Source organism: Pararge aegeria, chromosome 15 (genome assembly GCF_905163445.1).
Source record: "Pararge aegeria chromosome 15, ilParAegt1.1, whole genome shotgun sequence".
NCBI classification, from domain to species: domain Eukaryota; kingdom Metazoa; phylum Arthropoda; class Insecta; order Lepidoptera; family Nymphalidae; genus Pararge; species Pararge aegeria.
The window spans coordinates 16,424,818-16,445,263 of NC_053194.1; the positions used below are offsets into that span (position 1 = coordinate 16,424,818).

At 36.3% G+C, this 20,446-nt stretch overlaps 1 protein-coding gene across 1 annotated transcript in view; it reads right to left on the minus strand.

Annotated features, from left to right (window-relative positions):
• Positions 1-5,473: 5,473 nt before the first annotated feature.
• Positions 5,474-20,446, minus strand: part of LOC120629962 (muscarinic acetylcholine receptor DM1) — a 44,708-nt gene continuing 29,735 nt past the window's right edge. The window contains exons 2-4 of the mRNA XM_039899059.1: positions 16,705-16,813; positions 8,303-8,478; positions 5,474-6,245 (exon numbers count right to left, since the gene is read on the minus strand). Of these exons, the coding sequence (XP_039754993.1) occupies positions 5,474-6,245; positions 8,303-8,478; positions 16,705-16,813 (1,057 nt within the window). The remainder of the gene's footprint in view (positions 6,246-8,302; positions 8,479-16,704; positions 16,814-20,446) is intronic.

A 20,446-nucleotide genomic window follows, 5' to 3' on the forward strand; every position in this document is an offset into this window, starting at 1 on the left:
CCACCTCGTTGGGGGCCGACCTGCGCTACGTTTATCGGTGCCGAGTCGCCATTGCTTCAGACCCTTACCTTAAGACACCAACGTCCATCGGTTCTCCGAGCTATGTGCCCTGCTCATTGCCACTTCAGCTTCGCGACTCACTAAGTTATGTCGGTAATTCTCGGTCGGTTTATCTACGGATCTCCTCATTTCTGATTTGACTAAGCAATTGTTCATTGTAAACACAACACGACTCTGAAGATGCTCCGGTGTTAAAGCAAAACGAGCATAGAGACATTTTGAAAGATCTGTTTGGAAGGAAGACACCGCATCTGCACCGTATCGTATCGTATTTCTATTTTCCGAGACACAGTCTCAACTAGTTCGGAGAGCAGGTACACTTTTAATCTGTGCAAAATAAAACAGAATTTGTATATATTTTATGTGTTATGTTTAAGTACTTTTGATTCTGTTGTTTTTCTTTATGACAATAAGGCATTTTTCATTTTCATTTTTCATTCATCGATTTCGTGGTTTTAGCGGATCATGGCAAGATAGGAAATTTCATTAGTTTTTATCACTCCCAACGGAAAGTTGGATACGAGTAACATTAGACAATCATAGCAAAGCGTCGTCGAGTTTAGCTAGTTGTAAATACAGGGTGCATACGTCAAAATATGATGTTAACTTGAGATCGATATCGGTCGCGCCGAGCTGGAACGTCCCCAGAAGTTCGTGCGATTAATTTCGCCTCACGCCTTCATGTGCATAAAAACAAAAAGACTACAAACATATTATAATAATCATATTAATTTTATTTAAGTACCTAATGAAAACATATACTTGACGTTACAAAAGTGCTTATAAAGTACTTGAAATAAATGAATTTGAATTTGAATATATAGACACTTAAATGCACCCGAACTCGTTTACATTTATTTAATAATTCATAAATCTTATTGCACCAATCCCTGCGAGAAGTATTCATTGACTATTATTAATAAAGTCCTATTTTCTGTAATCTTAGTTCCGGGCACATTCCATTGCAATATGGACAACATCTTCGAGCTCATTACAGACAATACAGGGTGTATTAACTTTTTAAAATTTTTCACTATTAACTTAGTGTAACCAACTGGCTACTTCTCTGTGTCCCAATGGAGATAAGAAGGCTTAAACGTGCTTCCATATGGGACTTTACTGATACTTACACATTGTATACTCATTGTACACTCAAAGGTACAGCCATTGAGGAAACCGCCGTCAAGAAACACACCGAGGAAGTCTATTTATAGCTGCTGCAGCTGATCGCATGATGGAATAAAGATAGAAAAAAACATAGCTAAGTTTAATGCCTGGTATGTTAAAGGAGCTATTTTTAATCCACGACTGTGTAGAGGGTTGGGCTGGATGGTTTTATACCTTCCTAGCAAACGCATAAAAAAAACATCCAGACGATTTTTAAAAACAACCAACGTTTAAACTTGGTAAGTTATATGGATCAATCCGTAAGCATTTACTGTAAACTACTTACTTTACGACATTTCGGGGCATTCGAGCTTGTTATCCGAATAACAGCGCAAAGTTATGTGGCGAAGAGGTAAATATAGAAAAAAAATTGAGACGATTAAATACATAGTGATAACTAATGATTAATTAAACTGACTTTTTTAATAATAATGATAAATGAAAAGTTGTGTTAGTAAAATACCTATTAAAAGGTGTAAGTATTAAAATTGTTTAATAACTGAAAGTGAATTGCGTTGTTTGCATTCGTATAAAATTGTCTCCGATCTTTATGTAAACGTCATTCAGTATTTCGATATAATTATTATATAGTTATCTATGTCTACACGTAGAATATAATATTAATATATTAATAAAATTTGTTGTAACAAAGGAACGTTGCACGACACTGATTAATTTATACATTATCTTCATTACACATGTAAAGCTTAGTGAGACAGCAATGCTGGATGGAAACAATGTTCATTTTTTTCACTGTTCCGCGTGGTAATCCGCATGTTAATACTAAGCATGATATTGCCCACGTAACCTACCTTGTTCATAGACGAAAACTCTCACTGTTGTTCTTATTTTTTTTTTCATTTCAAATGAGGAACAGAGAGTGAGACCATTATTGTTATACTTATAGTCATATACCTAAGCTATCGACAAACAAGCGCGAGCTAAAACTACTAGTGGCGCCATCTGTTATCGTTAATCATATTTGACACAAAATCGAACAGGGAATTTAATGTTCACCCACTACAATTGTTTGCATCCAGCTTCTTCGTCTCACTTGCCATAGTAAGCCCCACCCTCGCTATGTTTTTTTAACACACACTATATTACTTGTATATAAGTAATATTAAATTGTTAGTAAAACTACTATGATTATATTATTAATAGTTGCCATGATACATATTGCCATTAACTTAGCGAATTAAATTTACTATGTACATTTCTAGTTTTTTTTAAATATTAATTACAGACCCATTTTTAGAATTTATTATGTGCATAGGTTTTACTTACACTACTTCACACAATAATATGAATGTTATACTTATAACAATAATTATATTATATAATATTAATATACATGTATTATGGCTGAGTACACGAAAAAGTGTAATTCTAAATTCAGGTTTTCTAGAAAAAAAAAGAAATTTAAGAGAATTATTAAAATCGGAGATAGAAGAGAATTAAGAGTATTATAAAAGTTTTACTTCTGAAATATTCTGAATTGAACAATTTTGATAAAATACATAAATAGAAAATCTTCGCATCGTGTATTTTGCATGTCTTTTGAATTAATTGCACGAATAATAAACATTGCTACAATAAAAAAAAATATATATTTACAAGGCCAGTTAAAAAGGACCTAGGTAGGAAATGATTATCTTCTTCTTCTTTTGCTTTTTTTGGCTTTTAGGTGTGCCAATCGGCACGTTGTATTTCGCCAATGTCACATATACTTGGAAGATCCACAAAGGTAGGAAATTAGAAACAAATTCAATTAAAAAAAAAAAAACTTTAAAATGACAACCCTAAGTAATTGTAATGACCAAATCTCTTGTCTGTGAATTATTGTAAAACAATATTATTTAGGATCATAACCTTTTTGCCAAAGCCATAATAATCCGTGATCCGATAAGACCTCAAATGTTTACACAGCTGATGTTATGACTATCACTGCGTAATTTTATGACATCGTAGCATATTTATTTGAATAATTATATTTTTGACTTTGGCTTTGACTTTATTTCTCTAAAAGTCAAAGTCAAAGTCTCAGGAAAAAATGATGAAACAAATTTGTTTCATTATTATGAATTTAGTACCTTCATCTTTTGCCCGCTTTACTGGCCTTGTATGTTGAGTAATATAACATACAACAACAACATATTTTTCGTGTAATCAGGCATAGTTACAGTATTTTTTTTATTTACCTTGAATTCGTTACTCATTTTTTTTATCACAAAAACAATACAAATAGAAAAAGATAAAATGTGATAAAATATTTATACCGGGTATAAGAAAACCCGTTTTTTTTACATTGAAGACGCCTAAATACTTTTCTCAATCTCGTTGTATGATGCTTACTAATAGGTAGGTAAAAATTCAGATTCAAAATGCAATAAATAAAACTTTACGAATATTGGAAAATATATGTCAAAATATTAAGTTAAGCAGTGCTTTTATGTAATAAACTAAGAATTCAGGAAATATATAAAATAGAAATCTAATTTACAACGTTTCTTGAATATATGTAAATAATTTTCTCTCTTAAAGAATTTTAATGAACCGATTAAATCCAACACTAACTTAAAAACGCCACAAGGAAATTGTAATATTATTGCTTATAATTTTTATTCATTACGTAACTACTAATGAATGAATTATAATAAACATCTAGAATTTCAAAAACAAAGGAAAGTCGCGCTCAGAAGCATTCACCACAAAAAAAAAATGTTATTTACATCACGATAAAGTATCTTACAACACATATATTTCTATAAAGATAATAAGTAGCACGTTGGTCTTTAAAAAATACTTATTTATATTATATCGTTTTAATAATAATAATTGTGAAAAAAATTATAACATTGCAAATAAAAACGCTACATTAACGATGGAAAGTAAAAATGGAATGCTAAACAGGAATAAAAATGTACATTGACTAAATTCGCCGAATTTATCCCTACAAGCTCACACATTACCAGGTACCCCTAGCACGAGATTTCAATATTTCGACAACGATGTTCGATGTGGATTTTATCTAAATAATATTATTTTATTATTAATAATATTATTACAGCCAGAGTAAGCCTTGTGAAATGAAAATGGCTATTATAATATGCATACCTTATTAGCACTGATTTCTAGGTCTATTATACTTTTAAGTTTCCGCTTAACTGTTAACTTTAATTGATTGTAAATGATGAAGGAATCCAAGATTGCAGCAAGAGGAACCGGAACGCTAAGTCACACCTCTTAGCTAACGAGTAACTGCATATCCACCAAGACTAGACCTAGACAAACACTTGTATGTTCTGTTGTTATAATAGTAATATCGACGTTCAGGAAAACTTTCAAAGTTTACGAGACGTGCTAACTTGTGCTAAGGGTACACAACTGCTCTTAGAAAACGTTTGACTAGAGAAATCAATTAAACTGACCGTAAACACTAGGATTTCGTTTACGCAGCATTAAATATAATTTCGATCTCACTAAACTACAAACTACTCAATCTTATCTTGTGGGTCTATGGTCACCTTTAATTTCAACACTGATCTTCTTACAACAGAAGATTGGAGGTTTAAACAATCTTATGTGGAATCAAAGCCATTGAATACTACAAATACTAACAAATATACAAATACAAACCAACGTTATCATGGACGGGACGAAAACTCACTAATAAAATGAACAAGATTCCAGATTGCTTCGAGATTTAAAATAACTCTAGGATATAAAAGTGGTGGAGAGAGAGTGGTTTTAGAACACTTTAAAGATACTTAGAATTCACTGAAAGGAACGAAAATAGTAGTACACTAATGGAGTTTCTACCAAGTTAAGTCGTTCGACACGCGAGAAAGCAATTTAGGTTTTAAAATGCCATTTTGCATTACGATCGCCCGGATTATTGCCACTTCTGGCTATTGTTTCATTTGTGAGATTCTCTAAAGGTACGTTTTAAATTAAATGAATTTCATCCTTCCTGAACGAATAATTTATATTTCAATTATTCAACAAATAAATTGGCGATCGGGCAGCAGCGTCGTCTTCAAACTCTCTCATTAGGAGAGCTTCCAGAGTCCAGCAGTGGACTGTTATAGGTTATTGATGAGTAAACTTGTGTTAACTTGATAGAAAGCTCAAAAACACAGTACCAAAACTGGGCAATTACTACTTTGGTAAAGCGATTTATTAGTTAGTCCAAAAATCGTAAAGTTTGAATTCCTCGTTTAAATTGAAATAAATATCCATATCACTAATTATACACACCTCTAGTCATAGCTTCCCTATTTCTGTTATGCCACTTACAAGTCAAAATTCTGACATATGTTTTCCTAAAAGTGGCGTTGCACAGAGCATAGCATACAGGGTTTATTGTAGAGTTAATGTAACACAGGGCGTAGAAAAAGGACCAAAGTTCTTCCGGTATATATATCCGAGCAGTAAAAGGTTTAAGTAGTACAAGAATGTTGTAAGGCGTCCAAGTGATAATGAACGAGAGGAGAATAGCTGAGAGCGTTTTCGCCGCTTTCGTTTCTTGTTTCTTCTCCTGAGTCTTCTTTTTCTTTGGTTGTTTCGAGGTTATGCATTTACCGGCTAATTGCTTCGGGATTATTTTAGCGTTTAGCGGTATTCTAACGTCTTGTATATGTGACGTCCTTCTCGTTAAAGCCGGGTGTCCTGCTGGATGTAGGTTTAGTTCGGAGTCTCCTCGAGCAGGTGGGCGATAATGCGATCTCGCATTCGGTGGTGATTCCTCCGTGATCATTTTTATAGTAGGTCTTTCTGAGTCAGCGTCGGGTAATCTGATCAGGATCGTGTAAACGGAGTCAGCGGACGCTGACTTCGGAGCGGGTGAGGTAGAGGCGTTTATTCTAGTGTTTGGGGGAAGAGAGCGACTTTCTCTTGCGGCTGGAAGGGGTTCACAGTTTCGTCGCAAGGGTGATGATCCTCCATCAGCCACGCTAGAGCCACAGGAGCCCCCGCGACCAGCGTATGGATCTCTGATGACATTCAGGGACGTACACCTGTGGACAAAACAGTAATTGAACTTTTGTCCATCATCACAAAACTTAACCTGAAATAACGAAAGTTATTTGCAATCAAATGCTAGTTCTATATCTAAGCAAAAAATTTGTACCCTTTACGAAAATTACGCAGACGGAGGAGTAAGAAAAATTCTACCCTTATATACTATCTGATGCCCGCAACTTCGTCGATAAAATTTTGATTTTCCCTGAAATTAGAAGAAATCCCGGGACCGACTATGCCAAATTAGCAAAACTCAAAATCAGTTCGATGTTTTTACTTTATCAGGTCACAATCGGCCAAAAAAACACACTCTCATGTTCATAATATTATCTACATCTGACTTATAAAAGCAAGTTTTTAAAAATACTGTTAAATATCTCTTGAAAAATGATATTAGTAGTGTGAACCTCAAGGTAACTTAAGCCCGCGACTTCTAGAGCGTATTAATCCTGATTTCCTGTGAGCTGGAAAAAATCCCTGTTGGTGCTTATGCACTTCTCAAGAAAAAGAGCTACCGCTAAATATCTTTCAATGGTTTATACGGTAGCTACAAAAAGACAGAAAGACACACTTTGGCGTTTGGTTATGGTGATAACGAAAAAAAATTTACCCGGCTAAGTTTGTTGTGGGTTCTTCTTAGACCAGGGCGCGTTTGGAACCCTCGTAGCTTTAGATTTAAGTTGGCGAACGAAGTTATCACCATCCTTTCAATTATGTAAACAAATACGTATGAACGCTTCATAGTGCCTGTGATAGGCCTACATGGCATTGCAGATTATTGCTATACCTAAGCGAAGGTTTGCTATAGGTCTGGGATAGTAATGGATCCATATACGAGACACTTACCATGAATAGCTATAAGTTGTTAACACTAGTAAGGTTTAATACATCCGTTAATATATTGATTAATGAATAAATCCAATAATGATATTCATAAACAAATGACATGTTAATTAGCGTTAAAATGAAAGAGGTATAAAGCACAGTTAATTAAACAAATTAAACCAGGAGTCCATAACTCGTAATTTAACTCCAGTACGCATCTTTTTTTCTTAAATTTACCAACTTTTTTTTTGTTGCTATAATTGACGGACCAAGAATATGGTCCATCTTATGGTAAGTGGAGCAACACTTCACAGGGCATGCAAATAACACGTGTCCCTGTGTCCATCGACCTGAGGTGTTAAACCTCATACACCGGAAACCACGCCCTTCAGACCGGAACACAGCATTGCAACAATGCGGCTTAGCGGCAAAAATAATCATGGTGGTAGCTCTTCCTTCCTTCCTCGGCTGAGCTCTGTCACAAAAAGCTTAAACTTTTGATCATTTTAAGATGAATCGTTCTCTACGGGCCACACTCTTGATTTAATGAAATCAATACAGGCCGTCAAATATATATACAGGGTATATATATTACCCAATTGTCCTATTGGCGCAGTGGGCAGCGACCCTGCTTTCAGAGTCCAAGGGTTCGATTCCCACAACTGGACAATATATGTGTGATGAACATGAATGTTTTTCAGTTTCTGGGTTTTTCAGTTTGTCTAAATATTATAAGTATTTATGTATATTATTCATAAAAAATATACGCTTACTTTGGGACTAGATGGTGATCTGTGTATTGGCCAGATCTTTGGCGTATTACAAAGCACGTACTTGGCTTTCTAAAGGGTGGCTCCCGTAGAGGTTTACAATGTACTCCACATTGACATAATTTCATTTATATGGCACATGGACAAACGTCTTCATTTAATTATTGAATTCGCCACTTTAGATAATAAAACTTTAGTGTTAACTACAATAATTATTATAACTTCAGCTTTGCAAACTTTGGTGTTTTGAGGGGCACTATTATAAAAGAAAGAGGGATTGGTTTTATTAAATGTATTGTTAAATTTTTAGATGCGCTTTGCATGGCTTAAAATTACTATAAGTAAAAAATGTTTATTACCTAGTTTTTGACTTACCCCGAAAGATTACAAAAAGCCATCTCCGAAGTTTTTAGATAAAAAAACCGAAATAAGTACGGTTTACATATTTTTTTGTTTACCTTGACACAGAACTCTGCAGCGGCGTCTCCACAGATACAGGAGTACCGTACCCCGGGTCGGAGGGTTCCTCCTCAGGCTCCGTATCTTCGAGGTCTTCCCTCCCGGAGTGCCACCACGCCACGCACCAGTCCCTCACAGCTGCCCAACCGCGCTTCTGCTGACGATACGAACAGGCCTGAAAAATACTCCTCGTTACATAAAAACTGTAAAAGATGAGCATAGTCTCGCAAAAGAGTTACCTGCATCAATAAACCAAACCAAGCCCAACCTTCGATGACAAAGATTAGGAATTAATTAATAGCGTAAGCTAGAGACAAAACGTAGGACAAATCGTTCTTTATGACGAATTATTATAGAGAATATAAATTAAAAAAGTGGTCATTATTATTAGTGAAAACATGAAACATCAACTTTGGTACTACCATGTAAGTTTTTTTTTATTTGTGTTTACCATGCACCTGGAAGAAATCCTCGTGTAGCGATAAGGTCACCAAATTGTAGCCTCTTGCTATGTTTTGTATGTTTATATCTCTGTAACTACTTTTTCCTTTGGTGGACAATAAAAGTGTATTCATTATTTCAGTCATTCACCTTATGTTGTATGTTTTCCTGGTAATGTTATAATCCTAAAATTGCATGGCAGAGATCGCTACGTAAAGTTTTACTGATTTTGTGTTCCTATTTTTCTTTAATTTCCTTAACTTGAGGAGTGGTGTGCAAACAAAGAGTATCTATAAATAAATACCTACCACCAAGCCACTGGTCTTCCTGCAGTATGTTTTTGCTACGAAGCCTTTTGTATTCTGCTTTTGTCTTTGTGTTCCTATTTTTCTTTAATTTCCCTAACTTGTGGAGTGGTGTGCAAATGTAGAGTATAAATAAATAGTACCAGGCCATTGGTTGAGTTCTTAATAAGCTGTACTTTACATTTGCCATGTTATATTAAATAGACAATAGACAAGCAAAATCAGATCTTTGGTAATTTACACGAAAACATTGGTTTTAGATGTATCTCACGCGGTTTGGCTGAGATGCAAATCATGTTACATATTTCAATCTCGCACCGATCATCAACTCTATTCCAGGGTTATAGAAGCTATATTGCATTAGCATCGGAACACTAGTTAGATTCTATGAATTCTGGCATTGTTCCAATGATTGTTACTGTAACCGGAACGTTTGGCAAATGCCGGTGAGTTTGGACGTCGATTCAGTGTTTATTGGAGTCGCTAAATGTTATCTGTCGAACTCCTCGAAATAGACTCTAAAGGTTACTTGCACGCATGACCTACTGCAGCTCGTAACTGGGCATATTTCATGGCCAGCAAAAACACTAGGTTTGTGTAAGCATGACACGGGTAGGGGCGACTGGGGCAACTGTAGTATCTGTGCGTGTCCTGTGGCCAGCATGATATTGTAACATTGTTAAATTTAGACCAGGTGTTTTAATGTCGACCAGTGGTTTCATCTACATTCTAGAGGATCTGACTAACTTCCTTATTAGCTTAAAAAGTGACATATTTGTGTAAGATTTAGATTTGTAAGATGGGTAATTATCGTGCATTTTTTTTTTAGCATAAAGTCTATTGAAAGCGCAGAGATTAAATAGGCTATGGTTATCCCAATAATACAAGTTGATCTCACGGAATTTGTACGGAACCGTAATAAACGCGGATGACGACGGCACCAGTCCTAGTCCTCTATAAATCCTCTACAAGTCAGCACACGTTCTTGTGGAGACAACGTTTACCGAGCTTCGGTGTGACTTTATTGAATAACTGATTGTTTGATCTCAAATACATGTACGCCAGTATTTTTTTGTTATTAAGTCTGCGCTTTTTTACTTGAACTTTAGTTTTTATTTCATATCAGTTCAGATTCATACACGAACATATATTTTTATCGATTACGCTAACAATATACTTAGGTCCACTTTAGACTTACACTATAGACTTTTACACTTTTTTATAGACCTTTCTTAAAATCCCGCCAAATAATCCCAAACGCCCGATGTCGCTACCCGCGCCATCTTTTCTTAGATTGTTTGCCAAGGTGTCTAATTAAGTACCCAGTATTTACGAGCATGTCTTCAAGTATGCAAAGATATTTGGTATTATTTCCCGACCGGTTTATTGATGCACGGAAATTGGCAGGGCACCAATAATATCCGGGCCAGTTGTTCCAGCCTTGAGGTGCACTGCATAGTGTGAGTTTTGCTCAAGATTTCTTCAGACTAACACATCATATGCGATAAAAGGTTTACCTGGTGGTTACAAATACTTTTCGGGGATACACACCTAAAACACTATTTGTTGGAAGGAAAGGAAGGAAGAAAAGGAAGGAAGTAAAGGAAGGCAGGAAAGGAAGAAAGGAAAGGAAGGAAGTATAGGAAGGAAGGAAAGAAAGGAAGGAAAGGAAGAAATGTACATTCAACAGGGGTTTTCGAGGAGACGAACCTAAAACACTATTTGTTGTAAGGTAGGGGGCTAAAATACAGAGAAGACCATTTTTAAAATGTAATTTTTACAATTTTTTATTAGTGTTTTTACCTACACTTGGAGGAATTTTCAATTTTATAAATTTAAAATGCATATAAAAAATTTGGGAACCGACAGGATTTGAAAGTGCGACTCTCTGGAAATCGCGGCCAGAACGTTTTCTCCAATTAAGATACGGCTCTCCTACCGTCGATGCCGAAATTAGTGTATGACTTTCACATCAGTCTTATAGCGACTGTAGCGTCATCTAATAGTAAACGTTGGACCTTTGAAAAAGTTGATCGAAACTGCAACGTTTCCTACGAGAGGTCGTGACAGCTTTATTCTATGCTGCCGTCCGCGTCACCACATGGTATAATTCAGTTCAATTTTAAATCAATACCACATGTAGAATTTGGCACCTGACTGTATAATATTCAAAACAATAACAGCGAAAGCGCGATTTTGAACCTAATTTATGACATGAAACGCGCGACAGGTATATTAATTTAAACAACATTTTGCGCAACTTTAGAGAAAGTTCGACTAACTCCAGAAATCGGAAATTACCTGCGGAATTCGAGAACAGTTGTGACTAAGTATTGCATTAGCGTTGATTAGCCTTTGTTAATTTAAGTACTGTTTTATGTTCTTGAGAACCAACGATATTTTTTTTAATTATTAATTTACGGACCAAGCAGTTAGTAAATGGAAAACCACTTCCTAGGTCATGCAAGGAACACATCCTGCCAAGTGTTGACCTGTGTTCATAAACCTGAGGTGTTAAGCCGCATGTGCCTGTTCACAAATCACAGGTCTGATAAAAACATATTTTCTTATCATACCTATTCAGGATTCTGATTTTGGAAATCTCTGCTTCGTTCTATAATATGTATAATAATGATATAATATCTATAATCTATAATAATGCCCTCGAAGAATAAATTATCACTTTGGGCTCTCTTAACACGTGTTACTACTATTCATTTCTTTTTAGTTTTTAAAGTTGCCAGGTTTAGGCCATCTTAGTTACACTTACGAGGTATATATCAAACACTAAAAATAGGCTATAGAATATACTGTAATATAAACCCATTATCAGCCAACTCACACAGTGTGAGTGGGCTGATAATGACAAGACAAGACAAACAACAAGACAGAGTAATGTTAGAAGTATCTCTACGTGATCAAATAAGTAATGAGGAGAAAAAACTCCGTAGAAGAACCAGAGTTACGGACATAGTTCAACGAGTCGCAAAGCTGAAGTGTGGGCGGAGTACATAGCTCGTAGAACCGATGGACGTTGGGGTCCCAAGGTACTGGAAAATTGATAGACCCCCAACGAGGTGGAGAGATGATATCAAACAAGTCTATGTCCCCTACTCCCTATGTCCAGCAGGTTGATATGATGACGTAACTAGCTGCGCCCCGCGGTTTTACCCGCGATGAATAAGTCGTTTGGTTGCATTGTAAGGATGCTATGTTTGGTGTAAAAATACGAATCCATATTTCATATTTGGAAATTTTATATCCGTCATCATTATATCGACCCCTTACCGGCCCACTACAGGGCGCGGGTCTCCTCCCACAATGAGAAGGGGTAAGGCCGTAGTCCACCACGCTGGCCTAGTGCGGATTGTTGGACTTCACACACCTTTGAGAACGTTATGGAGAACTCTCAGACATGCAGATATCCTCACGATGTTTTCCTTCATCATTGAAGCAAGTGATATTGTAGAAAAGTTAGAGGTGCGTGCTGGGATTCGAACACGAGGGGGGGCGTTGGGGTTCCAAGGTGTAAAAGTGGCAACCCCGGAATCATGGAGTTTGGTACGCCCTACAAAAAACCTATGTCCAGCAGTGGACGTCAATCGGTTGATTTGATGATGGATGTTGATGATTGAATCCTTACGAATGAATCCTAGTGTAAGAACTCATTCCAGATTACAGGATTAAAATTATAAATCAAATGCACTCATGGCCACAAAGTAAACGGGCGCGACAATGCCATTAATTAAACTGAATTTAGTGCACTTCGTGAGAAAGTTGCAGACTAACTTTAGCTTTCAGTAATTACTCGCACTAACAGTTGGGATTAAATGTTGCATTTGGGATACCAAATGGCTTTTCTGGATGTGGGATAAGTGTATTTTGGTATTAATAAACGATTAGCTGCAACATATAAAATATGGCGCAATGGAGAAAAATGATGAGAGTGAATTTTTACGATGCGCGCGCACACCGATACCTGCATTCTACATCGTAAAGTTAGTTCTAGGTGGCATGAAAATCGATAACTATGTTCAAGTTGTATATTCTAGTATTTTTATATTTAGACCACGTAGTTCGTAACAGTACAAACAGTGTGAATAAATAAATATTATTACGTTCATAAATCCTTTTTTATTTAAAAAAAATCTTTTTGACTTTATTTTTTTTTCCATACGCCAAAGAAGTACAACTTCTAACGCGTGTACATAAGTACACACGCTCTTTTAATTTTTATTCCACTACAAGTTAGCCCTAAGCTGCAATCTCACCTGGTATGCGATGATGTAGTCTAAGATGGTAGCGGGCTAACCTGTTAGGGAGTATTTTTCTAAAAGGTGGATTGAGTCCACCAATCCGCACTGGGTCAGTGAGGTGGACTATACACAGGACAGGGTCTTCGATCAGGTTATGCATAAAGCAGATACATGGCATAAAACGGAAAAACTTCCCCTCCAATACGCTATATAAAATAATTTGGGCTACCTCCCCAAATTATTTTGTGCTCGTAAGAAGTGCACGCCACTGCCTTCAATCTAAGATCCTGCAATATGCAGACGTACATTTCACCTTATAAAACTATTTCTTGGTTAGCGGGTTGTATGGGGTCATACAAAGGTTACACGTGGGCGGATCTTATTACCCTTAGTATAAAATTTACTCGCTCGCAATCGAGGGATCGTTTTCAAGTATCGAACTACTCGAACATCAGAATAAAAATGATCTTATTGTAAAATAGTTAAAGTTTAAAATTGCCTACAACTCTTCAGCTAGGATGGATTTTGCAAAATAATAAATTTAAAAACCTTGACGTTCAATATCATTTACATTATTCTATTAATTAAGTCCTTTCATATTAAGAGACACACATTATGGAAGTTGTGAAAAAAATATAATTCACCAATTTGTGGTGGCGGCCATCTTGTCGGCCAAGTTGTGAAAAACCAGGAAACACGATGCTAGAGTCACACATACACACACACACGCGTCAAGCTTAAAACACAGTCGGTTAAAAAACAGAAGACGCGTAAATGAGTCGCGATTCTCAATCTAGTATTTTTAGGCCCATTTTACTCTGACTGCATAGATGTATGTGTGACTCTATCTCATGTATATATCAGATATATAGCCTTGCCTCTTGAAATCCGAGAGGCACAGTCGTTCGGAACTTTAACATGCCTATTCCCTTGTGTTTTATTTGGGGTTTGACAATATTGTATATATTTATGTATTATTGATATTAATTATATAGGTATATATTAATTATTATCAGTATCTATATATTTTATTGTAAGTTTATTATATGTATATATATGTATATGCATGTTTAATGCACCACCTACCTCTCTTCTTGAGCTGTGTTTAACGCCTTTGGTTGCCTGGAAGAGATCGCTATGTAGCGACAAGGCCGCCAAATTGTATACTTATAATTTTACTATATGTTTATGTGATGTACAATAAAAGTGTATTCATTCATTCATTCATTCATGTAGGGCTGCCTGGAGGCTTAAATTCCAACTGTATAGTAATTGTTTTGTATATTTCATATTAATATCTCATGGAAGTTTTTTGATTTAGTCTTTTATTATTACTGTTTTTAATTATTCTGTTACGTAATAGTGTAGATGGGTCATATTTACCAAATAAATAAAATTAAATATTATTATTGTTTGTATGCGAAAATTACATTGCGAAGGAGCAAATTTTGTACTAAGGTTACAGGTATAGTTTCATACGCTATCGTAGAAGTGACGTTTGTTCAGCTCAAAACTTACAGTAAAGGCACTGAACACGTTTAAACAAATAAGATTAAACAGCTTACATTTCGAGCGGTAAATTCGAGTTAAACACGTGATATTAAAAGCGGGACAGCCATATTAATTGAAGTGAATTTAGCGCGCTCTCGGAAAATGGCCGTTAAACTTGGACGTTTGTATATTAGGAACAGTCGGGAGCCAATGTTGCATGCCGTAAAGAGCCTTACATTCGATTCTTTTAGCCGTGGCGTTTTTATTTAGAGCGTTTTCCGATTGGATTTTTTTAACCGACCTCCTTCAAAAAGGTTGTTTTTCATTTTTGATAAAGGTTTATTCCGGAATTGTCCCATTAAAGTTTCTTATAGATCTGATGAAGAGTTTCGGAGACCGACAACAGAGTTCTTAAAAAAATACGGCAAACCAACCGCAATTTCTGTTATCGCATAAATATAAACCGTAAAAATATAAAATTGCCCGATCCGGATATCGAGTCCATAACCTAGTGATCCGCTGTTGAATGTGATAACCACTTATACAAGTAGGTAGTCACAGTTGTGATAGACATATTAATTAATGTGATTTAGCGCACTCAGCAAATTCCCGTCCAACTCGGCCCAATTAGAATACGAGGGTGCACAAATTGCATTTTGCAACAACAAAAACAACAATGCCATTAAGGTTTATGTTGCTTACTCCTATCGCTTCAAGCAGTATTGCTTTGAAGACAGTATATATCGTATCGTAGTCCCTCACATAAATATTATAATTCTGAAATAAAAACGGCAACAATATGAAAGTAATAATGCTTGTAAGCCGTAAATCCTCACGCGCCGTTTTTTAGCATCCAGTGTGAAACGGCGCTTATTTTAACAATTATTGGGGTACACTTGGCACCGGCGCTATAAATCGAGGCAAAATTGTGGAGCCATTAAGGTGGAACTATTTCCAGTTCCAGAGAGTTCTTACCTTGCGAACTTCTAATATTACCTTGAATTAGGAAGTATGGTGGTTTATCATTTTTATTGTTCTGTGTTCGATTAAACTCTATTCGTTGTATAAACTTGACCCTGGTTATTTTCTGGAACTTCTACTTGACCTTGTTCCACCAAATGTAGGGTCGGCACAACATTTCTTCTTCAAAGTTGAAGATTTTTTTTATTTTTTTTTCCCTCCTGGTGTTAAGTGATGACGCAGTCTAAAATAGTAGCGGGCTAGGCAGTTATATTAAGCTCTAAAACGGTTTCGACATCGTACCGGAACATTTAATCGCTTAGTGGCAAGTCTTTGTCGGTTGGGTGGTAACAAGCCATTAGCCACGGTCCAAACTTCCCACCAAACCAGACCAGAGATAATTCAGAAATTATTAATTACCAAATATCCCCTGCCGGGCATCGAACCCGGGAATTCCAACTTAAAACCACAGCGCTCAACGCCAGGGAGGTCGTTAAAAATTACAAATCTAATTTAGCATAGAGATAATCATAATAATAAATATACTACGACAATACACACATCGCCATCTAGTCCCAAAGTAAGCGTAGCTTGTGTTATGGGTACTAACATAACTGATGAATAATTTTTATGAATAATATACATAAATACTTATAATATATAGATAAACACCCAGACACTGAAAAACATTCATGTTCATCACACAAATATTGTCCAGTTGTGGGAATCGAACCCACGGCCTTGGACTCAGAAAGCAGGGTCGCTGCCCACTGCGCCAATCGGCCGTCAAAAATGGAGATGATACAAATAGTAAGAAGACAGCAATTATGGCGATTTATAGCGCCGGTGCCAAATGTAGCCCCATAATTGTTAAAGTCAATCAGGTGAGATTGCTGTCAAGGGCTAACGTGTAGCGAAATATAAAAAACAAAGAACTAAAGGGCCTACCTGTTGGTCCCTCCACCGATTGTCATGCAGTGCGCCTCGCACGTGGTAAACTGAATCAGCATCCCCTGACTCCGAGCGCGCACGTCCATCCGCTTCCCTCGTTTCGTCACTGCACACACAAATATTTCATTAGAACATATTATTAGTAGGAGTAGAATTTTTTTTATAAGTTTAAAATGCATCGGCATATGCTTAGGCATAAATGCAAGGATTTGAACCTGCGAATCTCAGGCAATCGCGGCCTGAGGGCTTTTTCCAAGAAAGCTACGGCTCTCCTAGCGTCGCTGCCGAAATTAGTATATGCCTTATTAGTCTTATAGCGACTGTAGCGCCATCTAGTAAGAAACATTCCAGTTTCGATGTACTTTTTCAAAGAATCATATTACAATGAGACACGTGTGAAACAAGAGATGACGCATGGCTTTTTTTATAACTTTATAATTTTTATTAGTGCTTTTACATACACTTGGTGGAATTATCAATTTTATAAATTCAAAATTCATATAAAAATCCTTCGGTTCAAATCCTGTCGGTTCCGGAGATTTTAAATGCATTTTAAATTTATAAAATTGATAATTCCTCCAAGTGTAACGCATTATGAGTACAAGGTTTTTGATTGAAGAAATTATAAATTACACCATACAGATTCTCCTGCTGTTCGCGGAGTATAGCTAATTAAGCTTAATTTTCATTATATATTATGGATTTCCGCAAAGTAACGTCAGCTTCTATACAATAATTAATCTTGACACTTTACTGCACTTCAGTCCATTACATTCCCGCCATTTTTTTATATTTCTGTATAACCTTCCTATTTGATCTGGGTTCTTCTACTTTTTAAATTGCCACCCCAACTTATGTTGATTACAGATTAGGTATAATTTTGGACAGTCCGAACTAAGATCCCTTTTTTTTTAATATACGCACAGGCAACGACAGTTTTGCTAACACGTGTTAAAATTGTATATAATATTATCAAAATATGATGCACGCGCTTCGGCTAAAAAAGCTTAAAGGCGAACGTAAGAAAGGCAAAATTTTATGCGACTACAAACAAATTGCAAACTAATTGAAAACTTCGAGACTCCTTTCATTTATTTTCATTTATTCATAAGAGAACAGTCTTCGTTTCCTCAAAGTATTATCACAAAACAAACTTTATCTTTTAAGTTCAAAGCTTCATTTGGCTTGGAGCATTTTGTAATAAAGATAATGAGAAAGACAACGTGTTTTTGTTTGCGCATAACCGCAAAATAAATCGGTGATTGAGATTTCACAATGTTATTTTAGCAATTTTGAAGCGAGGGCCACACGGATACTTCTAGCCTGAAAGAAGAATAGGACCGTGCTTCTAGCTTGCTTTCTTTCAGCCATCGAGAGCCAGACTCCCTAACCTGACAGGCGCACCAGAGCACGGTCGCCTTCAGTACCCATAAAGGGGCTAATAAAAAACACATAAAGAGATGAATGGGCGTGGCAGCTGGCAGCGAGCCAAATGCAGCTTTGATTTGAAAAATGGAGTAGGATATTAGCATTCGCCAATTTCAGTAAAATAATACGTATAATCTACGTGCTTGGTCCGAGAAACCAGAGGATATAATGCTATTATCCAAGACAGCGTCATCATCAAATAAACATAGGAGATAGGTTTTTCAAATCCTAATTCAAATATTCTTTATTCATGTAGGCCTATCAGAGGCACTTATGAAGCTTTCATACATATAATATGTTTACATAATGGAGGTGGTGGTGACTAGGTTCGCCAACTTAAACCTAAAACTACGAGGGTTCAAAACGCGGCCTGGTTAAGAGCCCACAAAAAACTTAGCCGGTTTTTTTTGTTATCACCATCTCACAGGTTTTGTAGGGATTCCTTGATTGACCCAGCCTTGAGCCGCAGTTCAGCCGACTACTGGACATAGGCCTCTTGCAGGAATTCCAAAATTCACGGTCCTATTCTTCTTGTTTCCAACGGCTACTAGTGCCACGTTGGTGTCGGTGTGAAATCGTAATTCCAGCACCTCGTGACCCCAACTTCAGTCTGTTCTCCGAGCTATGTACACATTGTTTTTTGTTATCACCAAAAAACAAAAAACAATGTCACTTAAAACTATTAAAAAAAAGCAACCAGAATTGACACCCAAGCATTTTTATCGTTGACGTAGTCCTTAATACTATAATAGGAAATTTCTAAAAGCTTAAAAGCTATTCTAGTTGAATACTCGAGACGTCAATTCGGAATAAAAAAAGTTTTTTTAAGAACCCAAAATAAACGCAGACGAGATTACAGCTCCTAGCTAATATAATGTTTGTATAATCTGTTAAATATAACGGATAACTACGGAACTAAGTGAAAATCAGAGAAACATTACATTGGTGTTTCCCAGACAACAATGATCTATAACTGTGCCAGCCGTGTGATGAACGGCGCTATGAAATCTCTCCAAATTCAAACCGCTTTACAATTCCTTCTGGCATGCGCCATTAATCCCAAGAATCCATTTTCCCAGTTTGCCGCTCGTGCATTGGATATCAGTCGTTTGCTAATTTGAGTTGCATTGATTTATTTAGAATTGGATGAGTCCTGAGGTTTTTCTCTCGTAAATTAAGGGACGCAGTGTACTGATATATAGTCTACACCTACCTCAATAAATCAGATACTAAACGTAAAGTTTTTTCAATCCTACTACTACTACTACAAATATATAAATCCATAAATAAATAAATATACTACGACAATACACACAGGAATATATGATATACCTATGTACTTATATATCTATATAAACATATAGTATATAGTTCAACATATTTTTTTTTTATTCCACTACAAATGAGTAATCGACTGCAATCTCTCACCTGGGAGTAAGTGATGATGTAGTCTAAGGTGGTAGCTGGCTAACCTGTAAGGGAGTATTGTAGTCATACCTCTAATCGGTTTCTACTAAATCGCTTAGCGGCACGTCTTTGTCGGTAGGGTGGTAACTAGCCACGGCCAAAGCCTCCCACCAGATTAGATTTCTTAAGAGATACTAATGAAATTATAAATTCCCAATTTGCTTCTGTCGGGATTCGAACCTGGGACCTCCTTCTTAAATTCACAGCGCTCACCGTTGAGCCTGGGAGGTCGTCAATATTTTAACGAACGACAGAACAGGTGTGTTATTCTACCACACCTGTTCTTACTCATGGAGCTTTTATCAGCCACCATTTGAAACCTCCAATCACGTAAACATTGCCAATCGCAAGTGACCGTCCCGTGATGTGGGTTATGTGCATTTTACTATTACTTTTTAATTTTATTACTTTAATGGGATTAACCTATGCTTCACTTTATTTATTTATTTCATTATTTTATTTACCTATTTAATTTGCCGTATCGTCACTCGGGTTCAGCGGCATGCATGTACCTAACATGCATGGCTGTACAGGGTGTATTGTTTGGTGTTAGACACAGACATTGTTACTATGTTGTTCCTTTATTATTATAAGATGTACTGTTTTTAACACTTAACATGAATAAAAGTATTTTCTTTCTTTCTTTCTCTCACTTAATATTTGCCGTGTGGTGACGGCAGATCCAAATACAATTGTCACTACCCGCCCCTTCCTACGGGTGTCGTACGCGGCGACTAAGTTAATATAACGAAGAACGGGCAGATCTGTGCTACTTCTTCCATCCACTGCAATCACCAACTCGTCTCGTCTCGTGATTATAAATAAATAATAAAATAAATATACC